At 41.0% G+C, this 20,435-nt stretch overlaps 2 protein-coding genes across 7 annotated transcripts in view; both read left to right on the top strand.

Moving 5' to 3' along the window:
• Positions 1 to 10,824, top strand: part of zmiz1a (zinc finger, MIZ-type containing 1a) — a 110,221-nt gene extending 99,397 nt beyond the window's left edge. For 5 of the 6 annotated variants that reach the window (XM_039784712.1, XM_039784713.1, XM_039784718.1 and 2 more), the window contains 17 exons: positions 1,729 to 1,843; positions 1,989 to 2,209; positions 2,314 to 2,515; positions 2,676 to 2,957; positions 3,620 to 3,799; positions 4,023 to 4,091; positions 4,192 to 4,357; positions 4,484 to 4,625; positions 6,047 to 6,257; positions 6,443 to 6,548; positions 6,714 to 6,874; positions 6,989 to 7,056; positions 7,150 to 7,218; positions 7,314 to 7,585; positions 7,917 to 8,098; positions 8,637 to 8,915; positions 9,173 to 10,824. In XM_039784712.1, the coding sequence (XP_039640646.1) occupies positions 1,729 to 1,843; positions 1,989 to 2,209; positions 2,314 to 2,515; positions 2,676 to 2,957; positions 3,620 to 3,799; positions 4,023 to 4,091; positions 4,192 to 4,357; positions 4,484 to 4,625; positions 6,047 to 6,257; positions 6,443 to 6,548; positions 6,714 to 6,874; positions 6,989 to 7,056; positions 7,150 to 7,218; positions 7,314 to 7,585; positions 7,917 to 8,098; positions 8,637 to 8,915; positions 9,173 to 9,280 (2,833 nt within the window). In that variant the 3' untranslated portion in view covers positions 9,281 to 10,824. The remainder of the gene's footprint in view (positions 1 to 1,728; positions 1,844 to 1,988; positions 2,210 to 2,313; positions 2,516 to 2,675; positions 2,958 to 3,619; positions 3,800 to 4,022; positions 4,092 to 4,191; positions 4,358 to 4,483; positions 4,626 to 6,046; positions 6,258 to 6,442; positions 6,549 to 6,713; positions 6,875 to 6,988; positions 7,057 to 7,149; positions 7,219 to 7,313; positions 7,586 to 7,916; positions 8,099 to 8,636; positions 8,916 to 9,172) is intronic. The other variant, XM_039784714.1, reaches the window with a different exon arrangement.
• Positions 10,825 to 14,930: 4,106 nt separating this feature from the next.
• On the top strand, positions 14,931 to 18,554 carry ppifa (peptidylprolyl isomerase Fa). Its single transcript, XM_039784719.1, has 6 exons — positions 14,931 to 15,160; positions 15,302 to 15,332; positions 15,467 to 15,555; positions 15,630 to 15,726; positions 16,991 to 17,066; positions 17,160 to 18,554. Exons 1-6 carry the CDS (start codon positions 15,017 to 15,019, stop codon positions 17,293 to 17,295), a joined length of 573 nt encoding a protein of 190 aa, XP_039640653.1. The 5' UTR covers positions 14,931 to 15,016; the 3' UTR covers positions 17,296 to 18,554.
• The last annotated feature ends 1,881 nt before the right edge of the window (positions 18,555 to 20,435 follow it).

Raw genomic sequence — 20,435 nt, 5'->3', positions numbered from 1 at the left:
AGTAAACCCAGATTCTCAGTTCAGTTCAAGGTTACTGTTTTTCCGTCTTATACCAATGCAATGAAGCTTTTACCTAGGGTCGTAATGTATCCCAAAAAAAGAGGAATATCAAGGGCAAAAAACTGTACAGCATAAAATCAGAGAAGACAGCTGTCAATTGGCAGATATGAGTCACTTGCTTTTGAATAAATTAGGTTAATACTGCGGTTTCTGCCCATTTGCTTCTAGTTATTTCCCATTGAATGTGGTACACATCAGATACATCCCATACTTTTAATTATATTTTTATGATTCAAATATTTCTTTTTGATTGAATTTATATTGCACCCGTTGATACTTAAACTGATGCATGCCTGTCTGTGCCATCTGTCAGTTGCCTCTTACTGCAGGCAGTCATCTGAAAGAAGCCAACAGTGAGATAAACTCTCAGTCAGCCTGACTGAAGCCCTTTAATAGACACAAGGCAAAATCACAGCGCTACAGACAGCTGACATGTTACTTTTATCCTCAGCAACACAAACTTGTTGTTTTTTTTATTGTGAGGAATAACATTACACAGCAGGTGAATACAGAGGTTAACACAACACAACGTACATACAATAACAGTCTCTAAAGAGACAACAGATTTAGGTGGGGATGGTGTGTTGTCTGTGTACAGTAAACGGGTGCTGTGGGAAAGTGTGTGTGTGTGTAGGGAGACGGGAAGATGTAGGTGTCAGGAAAGATGTTGCGAAAGAAAGGGAAGAGAAATGTAAACAAATAGAGGAGAAAGAAGAGGAAAATATATTTCTGCATGCATTATGTTCACAGAGCTTTTTTAATGTAGCCCTTAATGTCCCATTTCTCTGCTTTCTTTCATGATAAATTCTACCAAATTGTACCAAACGAATTTATTAAAGCTAACCAAGGTTGACTTTAGTATATTTACGAGACAGGATGCAATAGTGAGTTGGACTTCATTAAGGTATAATCTTGAATTGCTTGTGTAAGTCACACGGGTGATTTGGGGTGGAGGCACAAACTGGCAGGGAAGAGAGCTGTGAAGTAATGTTTTTGGAAAACATTGTGTGCTTATGCCTCTCTCTCGATGATGAAGAAGAAGAAAGCCCGGAGTTAGCCAAGAGTCCTGTTTGCCTCTGCTGAGGATCTTGGGATAATGTTGTGCCTTTATGAGGAAATATTGAACAAGTCGTTCATTCCAAGAGCTAACCTCTGAGCGAAAACAAGCTGCTCTCCAAAAACAGCAGTCCCTTCCCACTCCACTGGCTACTTGCCTCTCCCCATGAGGATTTAGCTTGTTTATTATATGTAACAGACTGTCATATTTGTTCTAAATCTGAATGTTAAACATTCCAACTGTACTCTCCCTATCCATATCCAATGTTTTTCCAACAACTCAAAGAAATAATTTAATTAAATTTAGTTTTTTTTTTTTTTTTTTTTTTTTTACTGCTGTGTGTGTGGGTCCTGGTCCTCATCGGCTCATTTGGAGCTTTTTGCTCATCTCTCATCTGTGCAGCCATTAGCAGATATCCTGGCTGAAAAAGTGTTTTGAAATTGTACTCCAAACATTTTAAATTGCCTCACATTTTGGCAAGAAGAATTCCCAAATTATTCACATTTCTGGACGGATATGCAACACTGTTGATTTTCTATTGGCTCTTTTCTTGGCCGATCGAAACTTCAAGTGACATCAGGCACATGTTTGTGTTTTGATCTACTTTCCAGTGATGGATCCTTTCCCTACGACTCTGTCCCCTGGCAACAAAATTCCAACCAGCCCCCTGGGTCATTGTCTGTGGTTACAACAGTGTGGGGCGTGACCAATACGTCACAGAGTCAGGTATGTCCACGCATGAACAACATCCAGTCTGTAATTACAGTATATAAGTTCTGACACACGATCAATGCTGGACTCAGACGGTTTGTCTGCTTTTTTTTTTACAAACCTAATGGATATTTTATCTTTCTGTATTTGTTAAATCCAGGTGCTGGGTAACCCAATGGTGAATAGCAATAACCCCATGAATCCTGGAGGTAACCCTATGGGATCGGGTCTGTCTGCCAGTGCAGCAGGGCTCAACTCACCCCAGTTCAATGCTCAGCAGCAACAGTTTCCAAACAAAGGAGGCTCCAACCAACAGTACATGCAGCAGGGCGTGTACGGCAGACCTGGCTACCCTGGAGGTCCTGGGGGATACAGCGGGAGGTAAGAGACTGGATATGACTGTCTTTGGAAGAAAAAAAAAATAGTCAAGCAATACAAGTTACCATAATGAATGAAACACGCGTTCTGTGCTTTTTTGTTTACAGTTATTCTGGAGGCCCAAACCCTTCTCAAGGAGGTATGGGATTAACCTCCCACACGCGTCCTCCTGGTGACTTCACTCAGCCAGCCGCCGCTGCTGCAGCTGCTGCGGTTGCTGCTGCTGCTGCTACGGCAACGGCCACGGCAACGGCCACGGTGGCAGCGCTGCAGGAAACCCAGAATAAAGATATGAACCAGTATGGACAGGTATAGTACAGCACACACGTGCTAACAGATGTTTACAGCTGTAAACACCAAATAGGCTATAATATACAAATACAGTATACACAGAAAATTATTATCCAACCACCTGCTGCAGACCCAAAATAATCACATTAAACACTGAAACCTCCTGTTTTGCCTCCAGATGTGTTCTTCGTTCCAAATGGGCCCTGCGCAGGCCTACAATAGCCAGTTCATGAACCAGCCAGGCCCACGAGGCCCTCCTGGAGGTATGAATCCAGCCAGCATGGGATCAGCCATGAACAACTCCAATATGAGTGGGCCTCCCATGGGCATGAACCAGCCTCGAACCCCAGGCATGGTGCCTTTTGGAGCTCATGGCCAAAGGATGCCTCAGCAAGGGTATCCCGGAGGACCTCGACAGGGCATGCCCATGCAGGGGATGAAGAGGCCATATCCTGGGGAGGTGAGTGGAAAGAGCTGATGATTAAAAACAAACTGGACATTATGGGCTCTATTTTGGGGCAGGCCCAAAGCCAACACTAGGGCAAACACATTTTCACAAGTTTGGTAATTTCCTGGCACAATACAAACAGGACAAAAATCTCTAAACCATACTTAGCATTTGGCACGATATGAGTAATATTACATTTTTTCCCATTGGATAAATGGGGACTCCTATTTTTCAAATAGACTAATTGTCTAATAAGGAGGAGAAGAACAACAGAGTTTAAATGTTTTATTAATTAGCCTGTATTAAATACAGTAAATAACCATCCAGTCATTCTACCATTGACAGCATACTGTATTTGAGGTGTTGTGTATTTTTTGAATTGGAACTTCATTTCATGTGCTTCATGGAGAACTCTCCCTCCATTTCACCTGTCACTGCTATTAAAGGGTATGAGAGGAGATCATGTGATTGGTCATTACTGAAGCTCCACCTGCTGATTCTGTATTTATCCTATCCTATCCTAATGTATTCAGCCTCTGTTCCACATTGTGTGTGGTTTGTGCATGGTTTGCGCCTGGACATTTTGCTTGTATTTTGCATTTGCGCCCTATTTAAGGAAATGAAAACCCTAAAACATCTGTCCAATGTATTTTCCTTTAACTTTCTTTGTCCAGGCAAGTTACGGGGGTCAGCAGTACGGGCCGAACAGTCAGTTCCCACCACATCAGGGGCAGTATCCCACATCAAACACCTCCAGGCCACTGCCATCTCCTAACTACCCCGGCCAGAGGATGCCAGGGCAGCAGGGCCAAGGACAGTACCCACCTGCCATGCCCATGGGCCAGTACTACAAGGTCTGTTACGACACACCATTCATCATCTATCCTTTTTCTACAACAACTTACTCCTACTCAGGGTCAGAAGGGGGCTGGAGCCCAGCATGCACTGTGCAAAAGGCAGGGACAAACAGATCACTTGTCATATTTATAGCACATATTTTTGAACTAACTACATGGTGTATGCCTAGTGTAAAAAGGAAAAATATCAAATAATCATTGCTCTTTGTTACCTCTACAGCAAGAGCCCTTCAATGGTCAGAACACAAACTTCTCTGGCAGCGGATACTCCTATGGCCAAGGCAATGGGGTATGTTTCAGTAAGACCACTGTGCTAAATCTGACCCAGTCATATATGTGAGATTAGTTACACAGATGTTTTCATTATTGCACTTTCCTGCCCTTTACAGCCCTCGAGGCCCGTTAACTACCCCCACTCCCCAGTCCCTGGAAACCCCACACCCCCTATGACCCCAGGAAGTAGTATTCCTCCGTACCTGTCGCCAAACCAGGATGTGAAGCCCCCGTTTCCACCCGACATGAAACCAAATATGACAGCACTTCCGCCCCCTCCAAGTGAGTACCGTAGCAGTTCTTAAACAAGTGGTTGCTTTTATCCTTGTGCTCTTTTATTTCATCTGGCGCATTGTGTGACTTGGGTTAAAAGTTAACCCCCCTGTTGTTGTTTTTTCCCTCTCCCAGCTAACCCCAATGAGGAGCTGCGGCTGACGTTCCCAGTCAGGGATGGAGTGGTGCTGGAGCCGTTCCGCTTGGAGCACAACCTGGCTGTCAGCAACCACGTCTTCCACCTTCGACCCTCCGTCCACCAGACCCTCATGTGGAGGTAGGAACATCACACAAGCCTATGGAGAGGGAGCTCCTCTGACTGGATATTAGGGATATGTTTTTTTTTGTTTGTTTTTTATGGCATCATTTCATGTAAACCATTAAAAATACATATTAAATCACACATCTTTTATGTCAGGATTCACAATACACAACCTTGTCACATACTATAACTTACTCTATTACAGTGAAAGATTGAGATTATTTTAAGCTCAATGCTCACAGACACACAGGGCCCTATTTTAACGATCTGAAACGCAAGTATGAAACGCAAAACGCGAGTAGCTTTGTGGGCGGATCTCGGGCGCTGTTGCTATTATACCGACGGGATAAATGACTCTTGCGCCCGACGCAAATCTAAAATGGGTTGGTCTGAAGTAGCTAGGTGTGGTTTGGGCGTAACGTGCAATAAACCAATCAGAGCGTCATCTCACATTCCCTTTAAGAGCAGGGCGCTTGTTCCATGGCGGATTGCTATTATGACGGCGGGATTTGCCTGGCGACGCCGCGGGAGCTGCCGGCGCGATGATGCGCAAAGTAATAAATGCCCGTCTTGGCTGGGTGGCGATGTTGCTGCGGCCACTCGGGCGCATCTCCTCAAGTCTGGAGAGGATTGCTGCAGCAATGGAGCGTGGGCCTCCAAACGCACCACCTGCTCCTGCTGTGCCCCTTCCTCTTCCCCCCACTCCATCTCCGTCCACCCGCTCCATCAGGAGCACATCGCGCATTACTCCCGGACCAGATTCCAGAGTGTCCAATCCCACCGTAGTTCAACATCACGTCTCCTTAAGTCCTCTAATATTTCCTCATTTATGTCATCAACACATCCATGATTCATGGAAATGTGTAAAACACAACAAGCCATAAAGAATGCTGCGACTTTTTGAGGACTGTAAGTGCCTCCTGATCCTCCAAACACATGAAGCGCATTTTCAGTAATATTTTCCTTTGTAATTATGTATGGTTTTCAAAAATGGGAACTGCTGTAGATGAGAGACGTGTATGCGTGTTGTGCGCACACGCTACATTATGGCCAAGCATGCGCCCCTAAAATAGCATCTGAATAACGCGCTACTGACTTTAGACTAGCGCCACTGACTTTAGACCAGGTTTTTCCTGGTCAGTGGCGGAATTGTTTTCTGAAACTGCAGAATAGCACAAAGTAATGTTTGCGCCGGAACACGCCTCCTCTTTTCGCTGAACCGCCCGGGGCGCGTAACACATTCCTAATTTACAGACGCCTGCGTGGGGGGAGAAAAGTCCGCTGTGCGTCGGGTGCAAAATAGGAATGATACATGCGTCGGTGTACAAAGGCAATTGCGCTGAGTGCAAGATAGGGCCCATTGAGTCTGTTCTTGTCCTTTGTTTTTCTAAATATTATCGCTAAGCGCTGATTCTCTGGTTCTGTTACCGCTATAGGTCTGATCTGGAGCTCCAGTTTAAGTGCTACCACCATGAAGACAGGCAGATGAACACCAACTGGCCCGCCTCCGTCCAGGTCAGCGTCAACGCCACGCCCCTCACCATCGAGAGGGGAGACAACAAAACCTCCCACAAACCCCTGCACCTGAAGCACGTATGCCAACCTGGAAGAAACACCATCCAGATTACAGTCACCGCCTGCTGTTGTGTGAGTGCACGCTACCAGGACAATGTATAACTACTACCAGTATTTTAGCAGAAATTGTATTCTTTCATTCAACGGAAAGATCAGCTGGCATGGTTTTTACACAGATAATTTAGTATATGCGTTGTGCTGAACAGACTTTCTGCTTGATTTTCCGTTCATTTTCATGTTCTTGTGTTGCTTTGCAGTCCCACCTGTTTGTGCTGCAGCTGGTCCACAGGCCATCTGTGCGATCCGTCCTACAGGGGCTCCTGAAGAAAAGACTCCTTCCTGCAGAACACTGCATCACCAAGGGTATGGCTCATTTTGTCTCTTAGTGTAGTTAATATGCATAAGTACATCTTAATTACACAAGCTTGCACCTGTTTCTCTTCATGGTGTGCTTTAAATAGGTTTTGAAGTACACCTGTAACTGTTTACAAAGTAATACCTTCCATCTGAAACGCTTTCTCTTTTCAGTTAAGAGGAACTTCAGCAGCGTTGCGGCCTCGGCAGGCAGCACTACCCTTAACGGGGAGGACGGTGTGGAGCAGACGGCCATTAAAGTGTCACTGAAATGCCCCATAACCTTCAGACGCATCCAGCTACCTGCACGAGGGCATGACTGCAAACATGTCCAGGTTTGTTCAGATTTGAGGAGGCGTTAAGAGTGAAATGCTCATGTAAAGTTTTGTCACACGCTCTGAATTAGAGATGATTATTCTGATGAGCATGTGTGATGTTGTTCTCCACAGTGCTTTGATCTGGAGTCCTACTTGCAGCTCAACTGTGAGAGGGGGACATGGAGGTGTCCTGTGTGCAAGTAAGTGAAACGCTGTTCTTTGAAGTAAAGGAGGAGATTAGTAACAAGGACTGCCTCTAATGGATTCTATCTAATGTTTTTTACTCCTTTCAGTAAAACAGCATTATTAGAAGGTCTGGAGGTGGACCAGTACATGTGGGGAATCCTCAATGCCATCCAAAAGTATGTCTCTTCTCTTTCTTCTGCTAAATCCACCCCTAACTTTGAATCCATTGTTTCAGAATTAAACAAACACTTTCTACTTTTTTCTTTAATAGTTCAGAGTTTGAGGAGGTCACTATAGACCCTACATGTAGCTGGCGACCTGTTCCCATTAAGTCTGAGCTACACATCAAAGAGGATCCTGATGGACCACTTGCCAAGCGCTTTAAGACCATGAGCCCCAGTCAGATGACCATGCCCAATGTGATGGAGATGATCGCTCAGCTAGGGCCTGGCCCTGGACCTGGCCCTATACTTGGTCCCAGCCCTTACCCCCCACACCCTAGTCAACATCCTGGTGGCAACGGGGGAGATTACCCTGGAGCAGGTAAAGAAAAGCAGCCAGGATCCGACTGCTTAGATAAATAACAGGATAGTCAGCACATTTGGTAGAAAAGTGAGCTGTTTTGCACTTTATAGCAGGAACTACTGATGTGTCTCCAGTGCATTAAACCAAGACACAGCCCCAAGGAGAGTTTTGTGCTGAACCTGTTTTTAAAATATTGTAAGATCGTTGCACTGATAAATGTTTCATAACAGTAAAAAAGTGGAACGTGTGTATCCCTTTATGTAACCACTTTAAAAAGATAACTTATTTGCAACAGTAAGGCTTCATCAGACAAGTCAGCAAGTCCCAAAAGTGTTTTTTGTTCTTCAAGGCAACAGTTACCACAGCCAAGGGAACTTTGACTTCCCTCACGGGAACTCCTCTGGGGGTGGAGTTGGAGGAGGTCCCCCTATGAATGACTTCATCCATGGCCCCCAGCTCTCCCATCCCCCAGATGGTCCTGGTGGTCTCCTCTCCCAGGACAAGCCCCTTAACCACGGCATGAATGATGCAGTAAGTAGGGTCGACTTCCAGGGTTACTTGCTCTTCCATTCCATTATACCAATAAAGTGTGTTTATGGCAACAGTATATCACTATACAATCTAGTTGTCTTAGTTTAGGATTATGTTTGGTAAGATTGTTAGGATTTATGTCTCTTATTTATCTGCTGCTAAATTATTTTGTCTTGTAGCATAATTTGATACCTTAATTTATTGAAGAATATCTCCAGACAATGTGTGCCATACTGAAAAAAGAGGCTCAGATTTGTTATCTGAACAAGGTGCAGCCTGTGCCTCCGGCCAGCATGTGTGCTCAGTCATGCTCACATGCTCATGTCGCCGTATAATTTTACAGCTGTACATGTCTGCTGATCACAGCTTACATTTAGAAGGCCTGTTGCATATTATTCACGCTGAAACTCATTTCGCTTTTCCTCCTTTCTTCCCACGCATTCCCCCTCCTCCCCTCCCCCTTAACACTCTCTGTGTCTTTCTCCTTATTTTTCACTCTCCATCTCTCTCGCTTTCTGTCTCCCTCTCGCACCCGCAGATGTCTCATCCCGATCAGTCCCATAACTCCATGCAGCACAGCTTGCATGCATCGCCCCACTCTGGCAGCCAATCAGGGCCACCCTTACATCACAGTGGGCAATCAGGGCAGCCCTTGCATCACAGTGGCCAACCATCGCAGCCGCCTCGCCAGTCGCACCCTCAGCCTCAGCCGCAGCCTGGGCAGAACAGTCACCCCCACAGCGATCTGAACTTTAACCCCTCCTCAGATGGGCAGATGGGTCAGGGAGCCCAGGATATGCCTGAACCCTCCCTGGATGTAAGTGTGCCCACTCTGGGCACCCTAAGCTACCTGTTAACAGCTAACATTGTCTGCTGCAGCTGCTCTCATTTCTTTGCTGTGTGCTCTGTTTGTGTTTGACTCTCAAAGTGCTTTTTTTATGCCTGTTGATGTGTACACTGCCTTCAACAGACACACAGCATGATTTCAAAGTCGTCCAGCGTCAGAAAGATAAATATGTTTTCAGGTTATTTAGCCTTGTCCCTCATTGTCTCTTTTCTGCCTTTTATCCACAGCTGCTTCCAGAGCTGGCCAACCCAGACGAGTTACTATCATACCTGGACCCTCCCGACCTTCCCGCCAACAGCAACGACGACCTTCTCTCCCTCTTCGAGAACAACTAGTCCTTCACCTCCCCTAGAAACCCTCCTGCACCTACAGGAGTCGCGATGTGTTTGACTGTCCGTCCACAGACACCTCACCGACCTCCTACAGATACTTCAATCAGCTTCCTATGCTCACGCACGCACACACACCCACAGTTTATCAACAGACAATGTGTGGCATAGGAGCCGGCTGAAAAGAGGCGCCTGTTTGGGAACTCCAAGGGAGAATGCAGGATCGCAACTTATACCCGCACTCCCTTTTTTTCCTCGTGTAAAGATTCCACGCACCAGTTCCTCCGCCTCTGACTCGAAACACACCATTTACAGCCATGTTGGCGGGCACTAAAGTGATATTATATATATACATATATGATATTTGTGACTTTTTAACTGAAAACTGTGCAGCTATAATCATCTTGTGTAAACAACACAGAGGAGACAGGAGCCTTTGTGGGCTCCAGGAAAAGTGTTGTAGCTTTGTTTTTGTTTTTTTTATTATAATTTTCCTTTTGTGAAAAAAAACAAAACATTGTCTTGTAAGAGTGTTTTATCCTATTTGAAATGTGTTCTTCCAAAACCTTGGCACATGCCATGCCCTTTGACCCCCAGACTTCTGTGTGTGTGTGTGTGTGTGTGTGTGTGTGTGTGTGTGTGTGTGTGTGTGTGTGTGTGTGTGTGTGTGTGTGTGCGTGCGTGTGTGTGTGAGAGAGAGAGACAGTTGAATAACTGGAACTCATCAAAATCAGAGCACTGAAAGGACAAGCTAAAATGTCCTTGAGTGTCAACAGAGGAAACAAGCGCACATTGTGCAATGTAGTGTGTGTGTGTGTCGGTGTGTGTGTGTGTGTGTGTGTCGGTGTGTGTATATACGTATGTGTGGGTATGTTTACTTGTCCTATTCTGTTTGCCTGCGAGCGTATGTGAAAGACAGCGGGGAGAGAATGTTTGAGACAGAGGAGGGAGGAAAAATATTGAATGAAAGACAGATAAAACAATCCACTCTAAGAGCTGTCTCACTACTTTTTCTCCACCCAGTTTGCAGTCGTTCTTGTGTATTTATTTTAATGTTTTGCTCTTCCTCATCAAATTCAGCACCATTTTGTTCACAAGTGCATGTGTGCCAATAGCTCCAGTTGTCTTTGTCCAGCCTAAACGTGCTTGATCAAGTACTTTTCTCTCTTGTCTTTATATTTATAATTTTATTTCATCAGTTTTGTTTTTAATTGTCGTCCTTTTTTATGTGATTTATCTTTGTCCCACATTGAAATTAATCAGATACACATCACCAAAGTTGTCCCATGTTGTTTTTTGTAAGGGGTTGGGCCTGGATATCATGTTAGTGCAAAGAGCAGGATTTCAACATCCTACAGACATCTACAGAGGTTTTTAAATCACTGTGTTTTATAGAAACGTCTATGTGATTGTTCTGATCTTTCCTTTTGTCATTTTGTTACTGTTGAACTGCATCTTTTTGGGAAAAAACATCCTGCATGATCCAACAGTGTTTCCAGAGCTGTTGTATATACCCTTTGTGAATACTTTGTGACTGTACAGTACTGTACCTATCTCCCCCCACAGGTTTTTTTTTTTTTCAAAAAAAAAACACAAAAAAAAAAAAAAAAAAATTCTTATAACCAGTCCAATATTGTATTTTTTTTTTTTGTGTGTGTGTCTTTGTGTGTGTGTGTAGTGTGTGTGTGTGTGTGTGTGTGTGTGTGTGTGTGTGTGTGTGTGTGTGTGTGTGTGTGTGTGTGTATATATATATAACACACACACACAATGCATCAGTGAAAAGGAATATTCAAATTGCTCAGCAGTCAGGTTGTAAGAGTTCTTTTAATTTTTTATGTGATATAAGAATTGGTCAGCTTTAAATTAATTCTCTGTCTAAAATATGCAGCTTAGAGGTCCAAATTTCTCCAAAAAGGATTTGTTTAACATCATTGGAAAAAGTGACCTCGTCCTTCTTATTTAAAGTGAGAATGTGCAAAATGTCCTCTGAATTGTTTTCAGGCCTGACAATGAGCTTTTGATAACCATACCTAGCAAAAATGTTGGAATTGTGTATTTTCATCACATTTGATAGTTTTAAGTTATTGTTTTTGTCCAGTGTTTTTAAGTATAATTTGGTTCAAAAACTTGTATGCAGTACAGTCAATTAATTTAAAATATACTGTATGTTGTTGCATAATGTTCCCCCATTTTAGATTTGTAATCAGTTTGAAGAACCAAATATGGCTTTACTGATCTTCGAAGTTGATCAAATCACCTGCATATAACACACTTGAAGGATCAGATGTTGTATGTGTTTGTTTATATGTTTGTTAAAGACAATGCACTGCCGCATTGGGATGTTTTATTTCCCTACACAGTGTGTAACTGTAACTGCAACCTTTCACAAAACCACGTCTAGTAATCTGAGCGACACAAATTGTACTGTCTGATTGCAGACATTGGAAATTAAGTTGAGGATTTAAAAGAGAATGCAATTAATATTGTAAAATGGGATTTGGGGGAGACCCCCTCCTATTTGCATACAAGGGGAGGTTGGGGGTGGGGTTGGGGATGTGAGGAATATGTGTATATAATGTAAATGACAAATAGAGACACGTTAACAGAAATGTATTCATTTTCTCCAGGGGGAGTGTGCATAGTGTATTTAGAATTTGTAAAGCTTGCATCCTCCTGTCAGACATTGAATTGGCTAAATGAGTCTGTGTTTGATTGCGTCTGTGCAGACCTCTCTAACCACGCCTGTTCATTTATGGAAGATACTTTATGTACCCCTCCACGTGGGGTTTCCAAGAAAAAAGACGTTTTTCCTTTGTGTAATATTAAACTTCTGTGTATTTCTCTATTACCTGTGTACTTTATAAAGGTGCTACAAAATTATTAAATCCTTTTGAGGTATAATTGGGACTTGGAGACACTGAGCTTTGAGTGGCTCTTAAGGATTGTTTCCAAATTTACAGTTTGTAATAATCTTTGTCAAATTTATAATTTTTACGCAATTTGGAAAAATATGCTATAAAGGTACAATCTGAAGTGATTGGTACAACAGGTGGCAGTTGTCTCTTTGGTTTTGTACATTCGATGTACAATCATTTCATATTCTAAACTGGTCAGAAAACATTGTGATTTTTAGTCTTGCAAATCTGTATGTAGTTAGATGACGTGACATCCTAATATTTATCTAATAAATATGTATTCAGATGAAACACAATTAATGGCCTTTTGCGTCTTTTGACATACAAAGTGCAATCAGCATATGTTAAACCATTACATACTCCACAAAAAAATAGAAAGGGTCGTAATTTTGCGCAACACAATCCATAGAGTACATTTAGTACTAAACTATATATACATAAGATTTGCAATATACAGTAATTTAAAAATCATTACATGTTAATAGTGTTTTTTTCCAGGCCGGAATAGCACAGAATGACCAAAAGGCAATTTTTACTGAGGAGATTTTGACATGTCACAGTAGGAAAAACACAGGTGTAAAGGATCCGATTAATTATGGCTGCTTGGGCATGCTGGCATCGTTAATTACTCATTAGTAACACCTGTGCTGTGTTCCTACTATAACAGGTCAAAATGTCTGCATGTGAAAAGGTCTATTTCACCACTTTAATAATTAGTTCATTCATAAGCTATTAGTAAAACGGGCATTGTTGACTGCAGAAAAGCAACACGTTATACTATGGCCTGAAATGAATACTGAAAGAAAGTAGACACAGGTTGGAGCTTTAAATAGCTGCTGTGGGAAGTTATGTCATGGATCCACATAGCTTTAAGTGTTCCAGACAAACAAAATATAAGCTTATGTACTCTTATTTCATGGCTGAATCAGTTCAATGTACCTGAGAGCACAATACTGTGACTAATGATGCTGATGATAAAGTTCCCTCTTGGTTAAAACCTTTACAACACCTGATGCCGATTAATAAGTAGGAGCATCAACTGCAAATACAGATATTTACGTTATCATTATCACTTCTTTGTGGTTTAGAAATATTTAAAATGTCTTAGCATGTTTTAAAGGTATAACCGTTCTCAAAACAAAATGTGTTTTTGGGAAAGCAACATCAAAGCGATATTAACTTTGTGAATATTATGAACCGATTTATAATTGTTATCATGCCCATATATAGTTTTATTTACAGCTTAACCACTTGGGAATAATACAGTTGAAAAAACTTCAGACAAACCATTATCAAACCTGTACCTGAACAGACATGTATGCAGGAAGGTTTAGCACAGTCCCTTTGGTCAAATGAGTATTCAAATGGCATATGTCATCACGGTGAGTAGTTTAAAGCAGGGAAACAGTAATGCAAATCGAGACAAATGCAAAATTGATATTAGAATGGAAAAGTTCCTTTTTTGGTTCGGAGACGGAGACGAGCATTGTAAAATTTGCAAATGTTATCAGTCATCCCAAATAGAGTGCATGTATATACACCTGATTAAGTATGCCATACCCATCATCATTATATTTTTATTGTGGAAATATGTAAACCAGAGGTTTTCAAAGTGGCCTCCAAACGGTTTCAGGGGAGGTTCAGTGAATGGAAGTGAAAACATATTACATTTATCAAAAGAAGATCACATACAATATAATAGCCGGAATTTGGTTAAGTTATAGTTCAGAGATACAGGAGTTTTGGGGAATTTAACTGATTGTCCTACTTTCCCAGAGTCAGAAACCAATATATGCCTTAGGACAGACCTTTTTATGTATTTTGTGTAGTCTGAAGTTATGTCAAACAGCAATATTAGGCTATCTTGGCTCAAATGTTGAATGTCTATGGGATCAAATTGCATAATCATGATCCCATAGGCATCCAGTAATTGAGCTCCCTTTTCCAAGCTTGCCTGAGGCCCACAGCTTCGAATATCCCTGATGTAAACAATTTAGCACAAGTTAAATATTAATATAAGATTATTTGCAGAAAAAATATTTAAAAACAGAAATATTTGTTCAGCATTGTAGGATTCCTTACAAAATCAAATTCTTGCATTTCTGTTTTTCCCTCTTCATAGATTTTACCTTAGATTTAGACCTTAGAAAACAGTTCTCACACAAGGCTCACTTACTTGGTGTTTCACAGTGCTTTCAACCACATCGCTTGGCATTCCTCAGTTGTCATGAAGATGGTTTGGTTTTAACCCAAGTATACAATTTTGGTCAAAGTGGACCTTGTAACCTTATGAGTTTTTTTTTTTTGGTCAACCTAAATAAAGAGGTGTTTGCTTCCGGAAGCTCCCACTTGATGTCGCTGTTTGTCCTGTCCGTGGACACTCCTGACCTTCTTTTATACTGTCTATGCTCCTGACCATAGAAATAAAATGGTCTATTTCTGTTGTCCTTTTTCTTTTTCTTTTTTTCTTTTTTTTTTTATTGACAAAATGTAGTTTACAAAAAATCAGGTAAGCAACGATAGCACGTGAACAACAAGTGCACAAACTTATGAAAATAATAATAAAAAATATACATATATAGAAACATACGAAGCAATACAAACAACAACAACAACAACAACAACAACAAAATAGAAGACATAAATTTACAGTTAGTCAGAGGTTTCAGGGAAAAAAAGCTCTACAGTTTCCACAATTTTTATACTTTTTTTGTTATCTATTTCTCTTGTCCTGACAGTCAGTCAGTCCGTAGGCGTGACGTCACATGTAAACACCACCAGCTCTCCCGTTGCCTGCAGGTCCTCTTCACCTTTCAGCCGAGCAGCGATGTTACAACTAAAGAACCGCATGCGATACAGCACGCCGGGCGTCGCCGCCGCGAAGCTCTTTTCCTCCGTTCCAGCTAAAAATCCCGTCGTGTATTTGGACATCGAGGCCGACAAAGAGCCTCTTGGAAGAATAACTATTGAGGTAGCTAGCTAGCAGCTAGCGTTAGCCTCTCCTGAAGACCCACCAACATGTCTCACAACACTCAAATATGTACAGATAAGGGCATTTCTCTGTGTAAACACTGCGCCATGAATTTGAATGTGATTTTGTATTATCTTGCAGTTGAATGCAGATGTAGTGCCAAAGACTGCAGGTATGTTTTTACTATATTCCTATAAACCTGCTGAATATCAAGAGTTACATGTGTTTAATTCACCATTAAAATGCTTTAACTCTCCTTGACTTGTTATAATGCTAATGTAATAAATAAGACAACTAATTTCTCAGCAAACTTCAGAGCACTGTGCACTGGGGAACTTGGCTTTGGATTCAAGGGATCTGTGTTTCACAGGGTCATACCTGAGTTCATGTGTCAGGTAAGATATACGGTGAAGATGCCGCTGCACATATTAAGTGTTTGCTATGTTGTCTACTGTGTTTTCTGTTACAGGGGGGGGATTTCACCCACCACAACGGCACTGGAGGGAAATCTATATATGGGAAGACGTTTAAAGATGAAAACTTCACATTAAAACACACTGGTCCAGGTAGGGTACATATCCACATCTTTGAGTACACATTTACTATACTACTACCACTTTATCTCTGTTTAGAGGACACAACAAACAATCCTTTATCCATCCATATAGCTTTATATTCAGACCTCTAGGCTGATGAAAGTGTTTTAAGTGGCAGAATTGGTTAGTTGTCTGGATAGCGTATCTGTGTCTGGGATGCTCTTGTATAATGCTGCAACAACTACTTAAGCGTTCTCTGTTTCCAGTATCTGAAATGTTGGGGATTTTGAACAGTCTCACTATTTTCTGACATTTTGAAAATTAAGTTCAATAAAACTAAGGTCAATAAAAAACGACAACAAATGAAATCAACAAATTACTGTGGCTCTTTTATATTGTGACATATATGTCATTTCCCTGTTCAAAAGTCACCAAATTTCTTGAGCCTCCTCCTAATTGGGTCATGAGTCCAAGTATTGAGATTGGTTTTGATAAGTGAAAGCCTCCCCGAGTTATGAGTTCTCTTCCTGTTTGGCAGCTTCGCCGTCTGTGCCAAGTTTCGTGAAAATCTGACCAATTTTGTGACCTGTGAAAACCTTTTAGTGTTTTTGATCAAATCCAATATGGCGGAAGGTCCAACATGGCGGATATTGACATCATCCAAGGATTCCAACTATATCTCGATGTTCAAAATCGGGCATATGGTTCAAAAGTTAATCGCATGGACCCATTGGTGGTGCTAGACTGCCTGTAGTGCAGACCTAAAACTTGGTGAAATGAATTATGGGACTGTCCCGAATCATTGTGCCAAATTGCCCAACTTTTTACTGTACATTTCTATGGGCTGCCATAGACTCCCATGGCAGAGGGAAAATAAGAAAATAATAATAAGAAAAGGTAGAATCAAATATAGCTGTCTCTCCACTAGATGGCAGTGCCTAATTTCATGCACCACTAAAACCAGTAGCTATATGGATTTTTCAATCCCCAGGTGAATGACCTACTTTTTAGTGAATCAACATGCACTTATCAAAATAACTCCTTTTTTGAATAAACATAATCCACATGCTGATTACTTGATGCTTTATTTTAAAGTGTGGCATTATCACAGTTTGCATTTCAGAAAAGAGAAACAGGCCTCCACCTAAACACAGTTAGACACAGACTTGTGTCATGTTTCTCTTTTGCTCCACTCAGGCCTAAATGGTATTGAGTCAGTGGTAAAAGGAGGTCAAGATCTTGTTGACCGCTTCACGTTTAGTTGATTTACTTGTTGGCTTCTTTATCTCTGCAGGAACTCTTTCAATGGCAAATTCAGGGCCAAACACTAACGGCTCCCAGTTCTTCATCTGTACGACCAAAACTGAATGGTAAATACTTTGCAGAACTTTTAAATCCGTCATCTCAGCAGCTCTGCCACACCTACCAGATGCTGACGTCCCTTTTTGTATCTCTTTTGACAGGCTTGATGGTAAACACGTGGTGTTCGGGCAGGTCAAGGAAGGTATGGATGTGGTCAGCAAGATGGAATCCTTTGGTTTACATGACGGCGGTGTGATTAAGAAAATTGTCGTCACTGACTGTGGGGAGGTCAAATAACAACTAAGATCACACATGGACTTCTGTTGGATGACTCAGCATGCAACCATTGGGTATTTACTTTATATTTCGTTCTGTGGTGTTCATGACACCTTCAAGGAGGAACTGACACAGGCGATTCTGCTGTTTTATAGTTGATTATGATGTCAGAAGATCTCTTGCTTTTCTGAGTTTGAACTTGAACCATTTTTATACAAGCACTAAGTCATTTGCTATGTTCAATGCTGTTATTGCGCAATTTGCCACTTACTGCCAAATAAAATGACCGTTTTCAGATATTACTAGCTCTGGTCTCAGTACAAGACATTTTCACTCATGTGCCACCCACCATGCTGGTTTTAAAGCTTCCTGGAAATGATCCTTTCCAGTGCGAATGACTTCCTGTCCACCAGAGCAGGATGTGACATCATGTGACATCCACCTACAGTGGGGCTGAAATATCGCATGAATGCAGTTGACAGATGATAGAACTGCGGCAGGCTATAGCCCCATTGGACATGGTGCATACAGATGATTTCATCTGCTGGAACAACGAAGGACCCTGAAAATGTCTTTAGCTTATACTGTATGTGGGCTGCTCTTCCTTCACTGCTTCTTTATTTGAAACGCAGAGGGTCTGGAGGAGAGAAAGAGAAAAGGAGGCCAGGACATGTCTGAAAGCCAGAGACTGGGTGGTGCTGCTTATCGAGCTAATACTTTATGAAAGTAAATAATGAAGCAACGTGAAAAAGCGGCCATGCCCCTAAATGAAACCATATGCGCACTGACCTTCCACCGTTTGTTTGAATTCTCAGATTACATTGTTGCTATAGAGACTTCTCAGCTCTCACTCTGTACGAGGAAGAGATGTTGTAACAAACTTGATATAATTTGGGTCCCCACCCTCTGGTTTAGTTTTAGTTATTTGGAATGCATGTCCAATATTGTGCATGGAAACTTGGCTCGAAAGACAGCGGTGCTGTGGCCAACGTTAAGTACACATGCAACACAATGACATCTTGACAACTGGTACAAGCTGGTTCTTCTGCTGTAAATGTCTCCATTTATCACACAGCACCTCTGTCAGCTGGTGTCCTTTTTTATGTTTTGGTTTTCCTGTCCGCAGTTTGACTCAAAGTGTTGAAATCAAGTCCTGTCAGTTCGATGTGTCTGTTATCTTTCAGCACTTTCACGGAAAGTGAAAAACAAGTTTTACAAGCCCCACCCCCCTTTTTTTGCATTGCACAACCACCATAAATAATCTATTAAAAACCTCTTCATCATAATCTATACGCTCAGTATTGTGTAAGTCTTGGAGCTTGCGCTTAAAGACACAGTGTAACGATGAAAACATACTCTGTAATAATTATTCTACAGACAGGAGCTCTCAGAAGACACTTTGTGTTGCTTTTGGCTGAAATCAAAATCCAGAGTGATCACCTCCCAGTTACTGGCTATAACAATTCAAACAAATGAAACCACACAATCCAAGCGCTCCTAATTCAATATGACTTTATTTCATAAAACTCTAGACGGCACTAAAGCACTAAAATGTTTTCCCAACTAACAAATAAGGCACATTTTGGAATGCCATTTCATGGACATGAAAAACAGACCTGTGGTCTACTCTCAAACCATGACTGTCCTTGTTTCCCAAAATCATTGTCTTCCCTACCTCACGCCTGTGTTCTGTCCAATTCAAATATTACATTATTGCAATATTGCAATACAAACATCTCAAGTGATACAGACAATAAAGAATACAAACATAACTTTCCAAATTGACCACATAAGTGTTAACACATTACATTCAGTAAATATGTATTATTCGTAGAGGCTACACTAGCGGTAAATGAAATACGTCAAGACTAATAATCAGAAGTTGCTGATAATGTTAAAAACAATATGTACTGTAGCAAACTACTGTAAGGTATTTAAATAAGTATACATTGCACAACAATATTTCATTCAAAACCAAACACATGCACATGCAAACTCTAAAATAGTTCTTTGTCACACACGCTTTCTTGACAAAAGTATACACTCCCTAAACTACTAATAACACTGTAACATTTTATAATAGTTTCTTGTCATTGCTGCTTTAAGCAAACTATATCTCACAGTTTAACGTGCTTATACAGTGGTGAGTATCTGTCACTAATTAAGGAAAAAAAAAAAGATTTCTGCATGTTAACACAATATATATCTTCATATTATTGTTTACAAAATGAATACATGCAACTGTATGGATGTAAATGGCATCTCATAATTAGTTACATAAGCAACTGAATAACATTGTGGGTTATTCAACACTGATAACATCATAAAACAAAACACAAAAATACAATGGCTTATAATTGAGAAAGGGTATTAATTATGTACCAGCTTTTTTTTTTAATAATACTCTATGTAGACATCAATATTTCCTTCTTAGTGTAACTTTGTTGCATATTCTATACAAAAAGTGTTGTAAAAAATCTTTCCATAAATATTTCTGCAGGATAACCCCTCAGATTATTGTAAAACATAAAGAAAAAAAACTCCCAGCTTTGTTTTATTTCTCTGCAATAAGGCCCTTCTTCACACAAAAAGCTTAAATATTGCATAACACTTTAAAAGAGCTACTATCCTTGATAATAATGGCCTTCAAATATATACATAAAACAGTCTATCTTTGTCAGGGAAATAACTCTTGAGTTTTTGCAGATTGCTTTAAAATTTTCAACATCTATAAAGTGTTCCAAAATACACATCTCATTAATAGAAAACAACAAATTTGAACTGAAAAGGTACTAGAAAAGTCAAGTATATGCAATTCAAGACATTATGTCTAAAAGCAGAGATTTTGTTTTTTCTTCAAATGTATTGTATCAACTGCTTCCATTGGCTCTTGATTTGCCATTTAAAATGGCCTCCTCACAAAATGTATCTGGGTGGAATCAAACTCCAACAGGATTTCTCAATATTCTGCCAGAACTAGGGGAATCACAATAACATTGTTATTTGTTTATGAGGTTAGTTCCTCAAGGCATCATTGGTATCTATTCCTCTCACTACAGCCACATGGTATAATGTGGACAATAAGGTTCAGATGGAAAGACCTGTTAGGTTAGTGTAATCGCACAGAGCAAAATAAAGACAATGGTAACAATAAGAAAAAT

Source organism: Perca fluviatilis, chromosome 19 (assembly GCF_010015445.1).
Source record: "Perca fluviatilis chromosome 19, GENO_Pfluv_1.0, whole genome shotgun sequence".
Lineage (NCBI taxonomy): Eukaryota > Metazoa > Chordata > Actinopteri > Perciformes > Percidae > Perca > Perca fluviatilis.
The sequence above is the reverse complement of the archived record's forward strand: the minus strand, read 5'-3'. Positions and strand labels throughout refer to the sequence as shown.

Bases quoted from the DNA above. Each gene is read 5' to 3' on its own strand.
- ppifa (XM_039784719.1), top strand. From the start codon at position 15,017: ATGTTACAACTAAAGAACCGCATGCGATACAGCACGCCGGGCGTCGCC. The intron at 15,161-15,301 runs GTAGCTAGCTAG...ATTATCTTGCAG, and splicing joins TTGGAAGAATAACTATTGAG to TTGAATGCAGATGTAGTGCC. The intron at 17,067-17,159 runs GTAAATACTTTG...CTCTTTTGACAG, and splicing joins TGTACGACCAAAACTGAATG to GCTTGATGGTAAACACGTGG.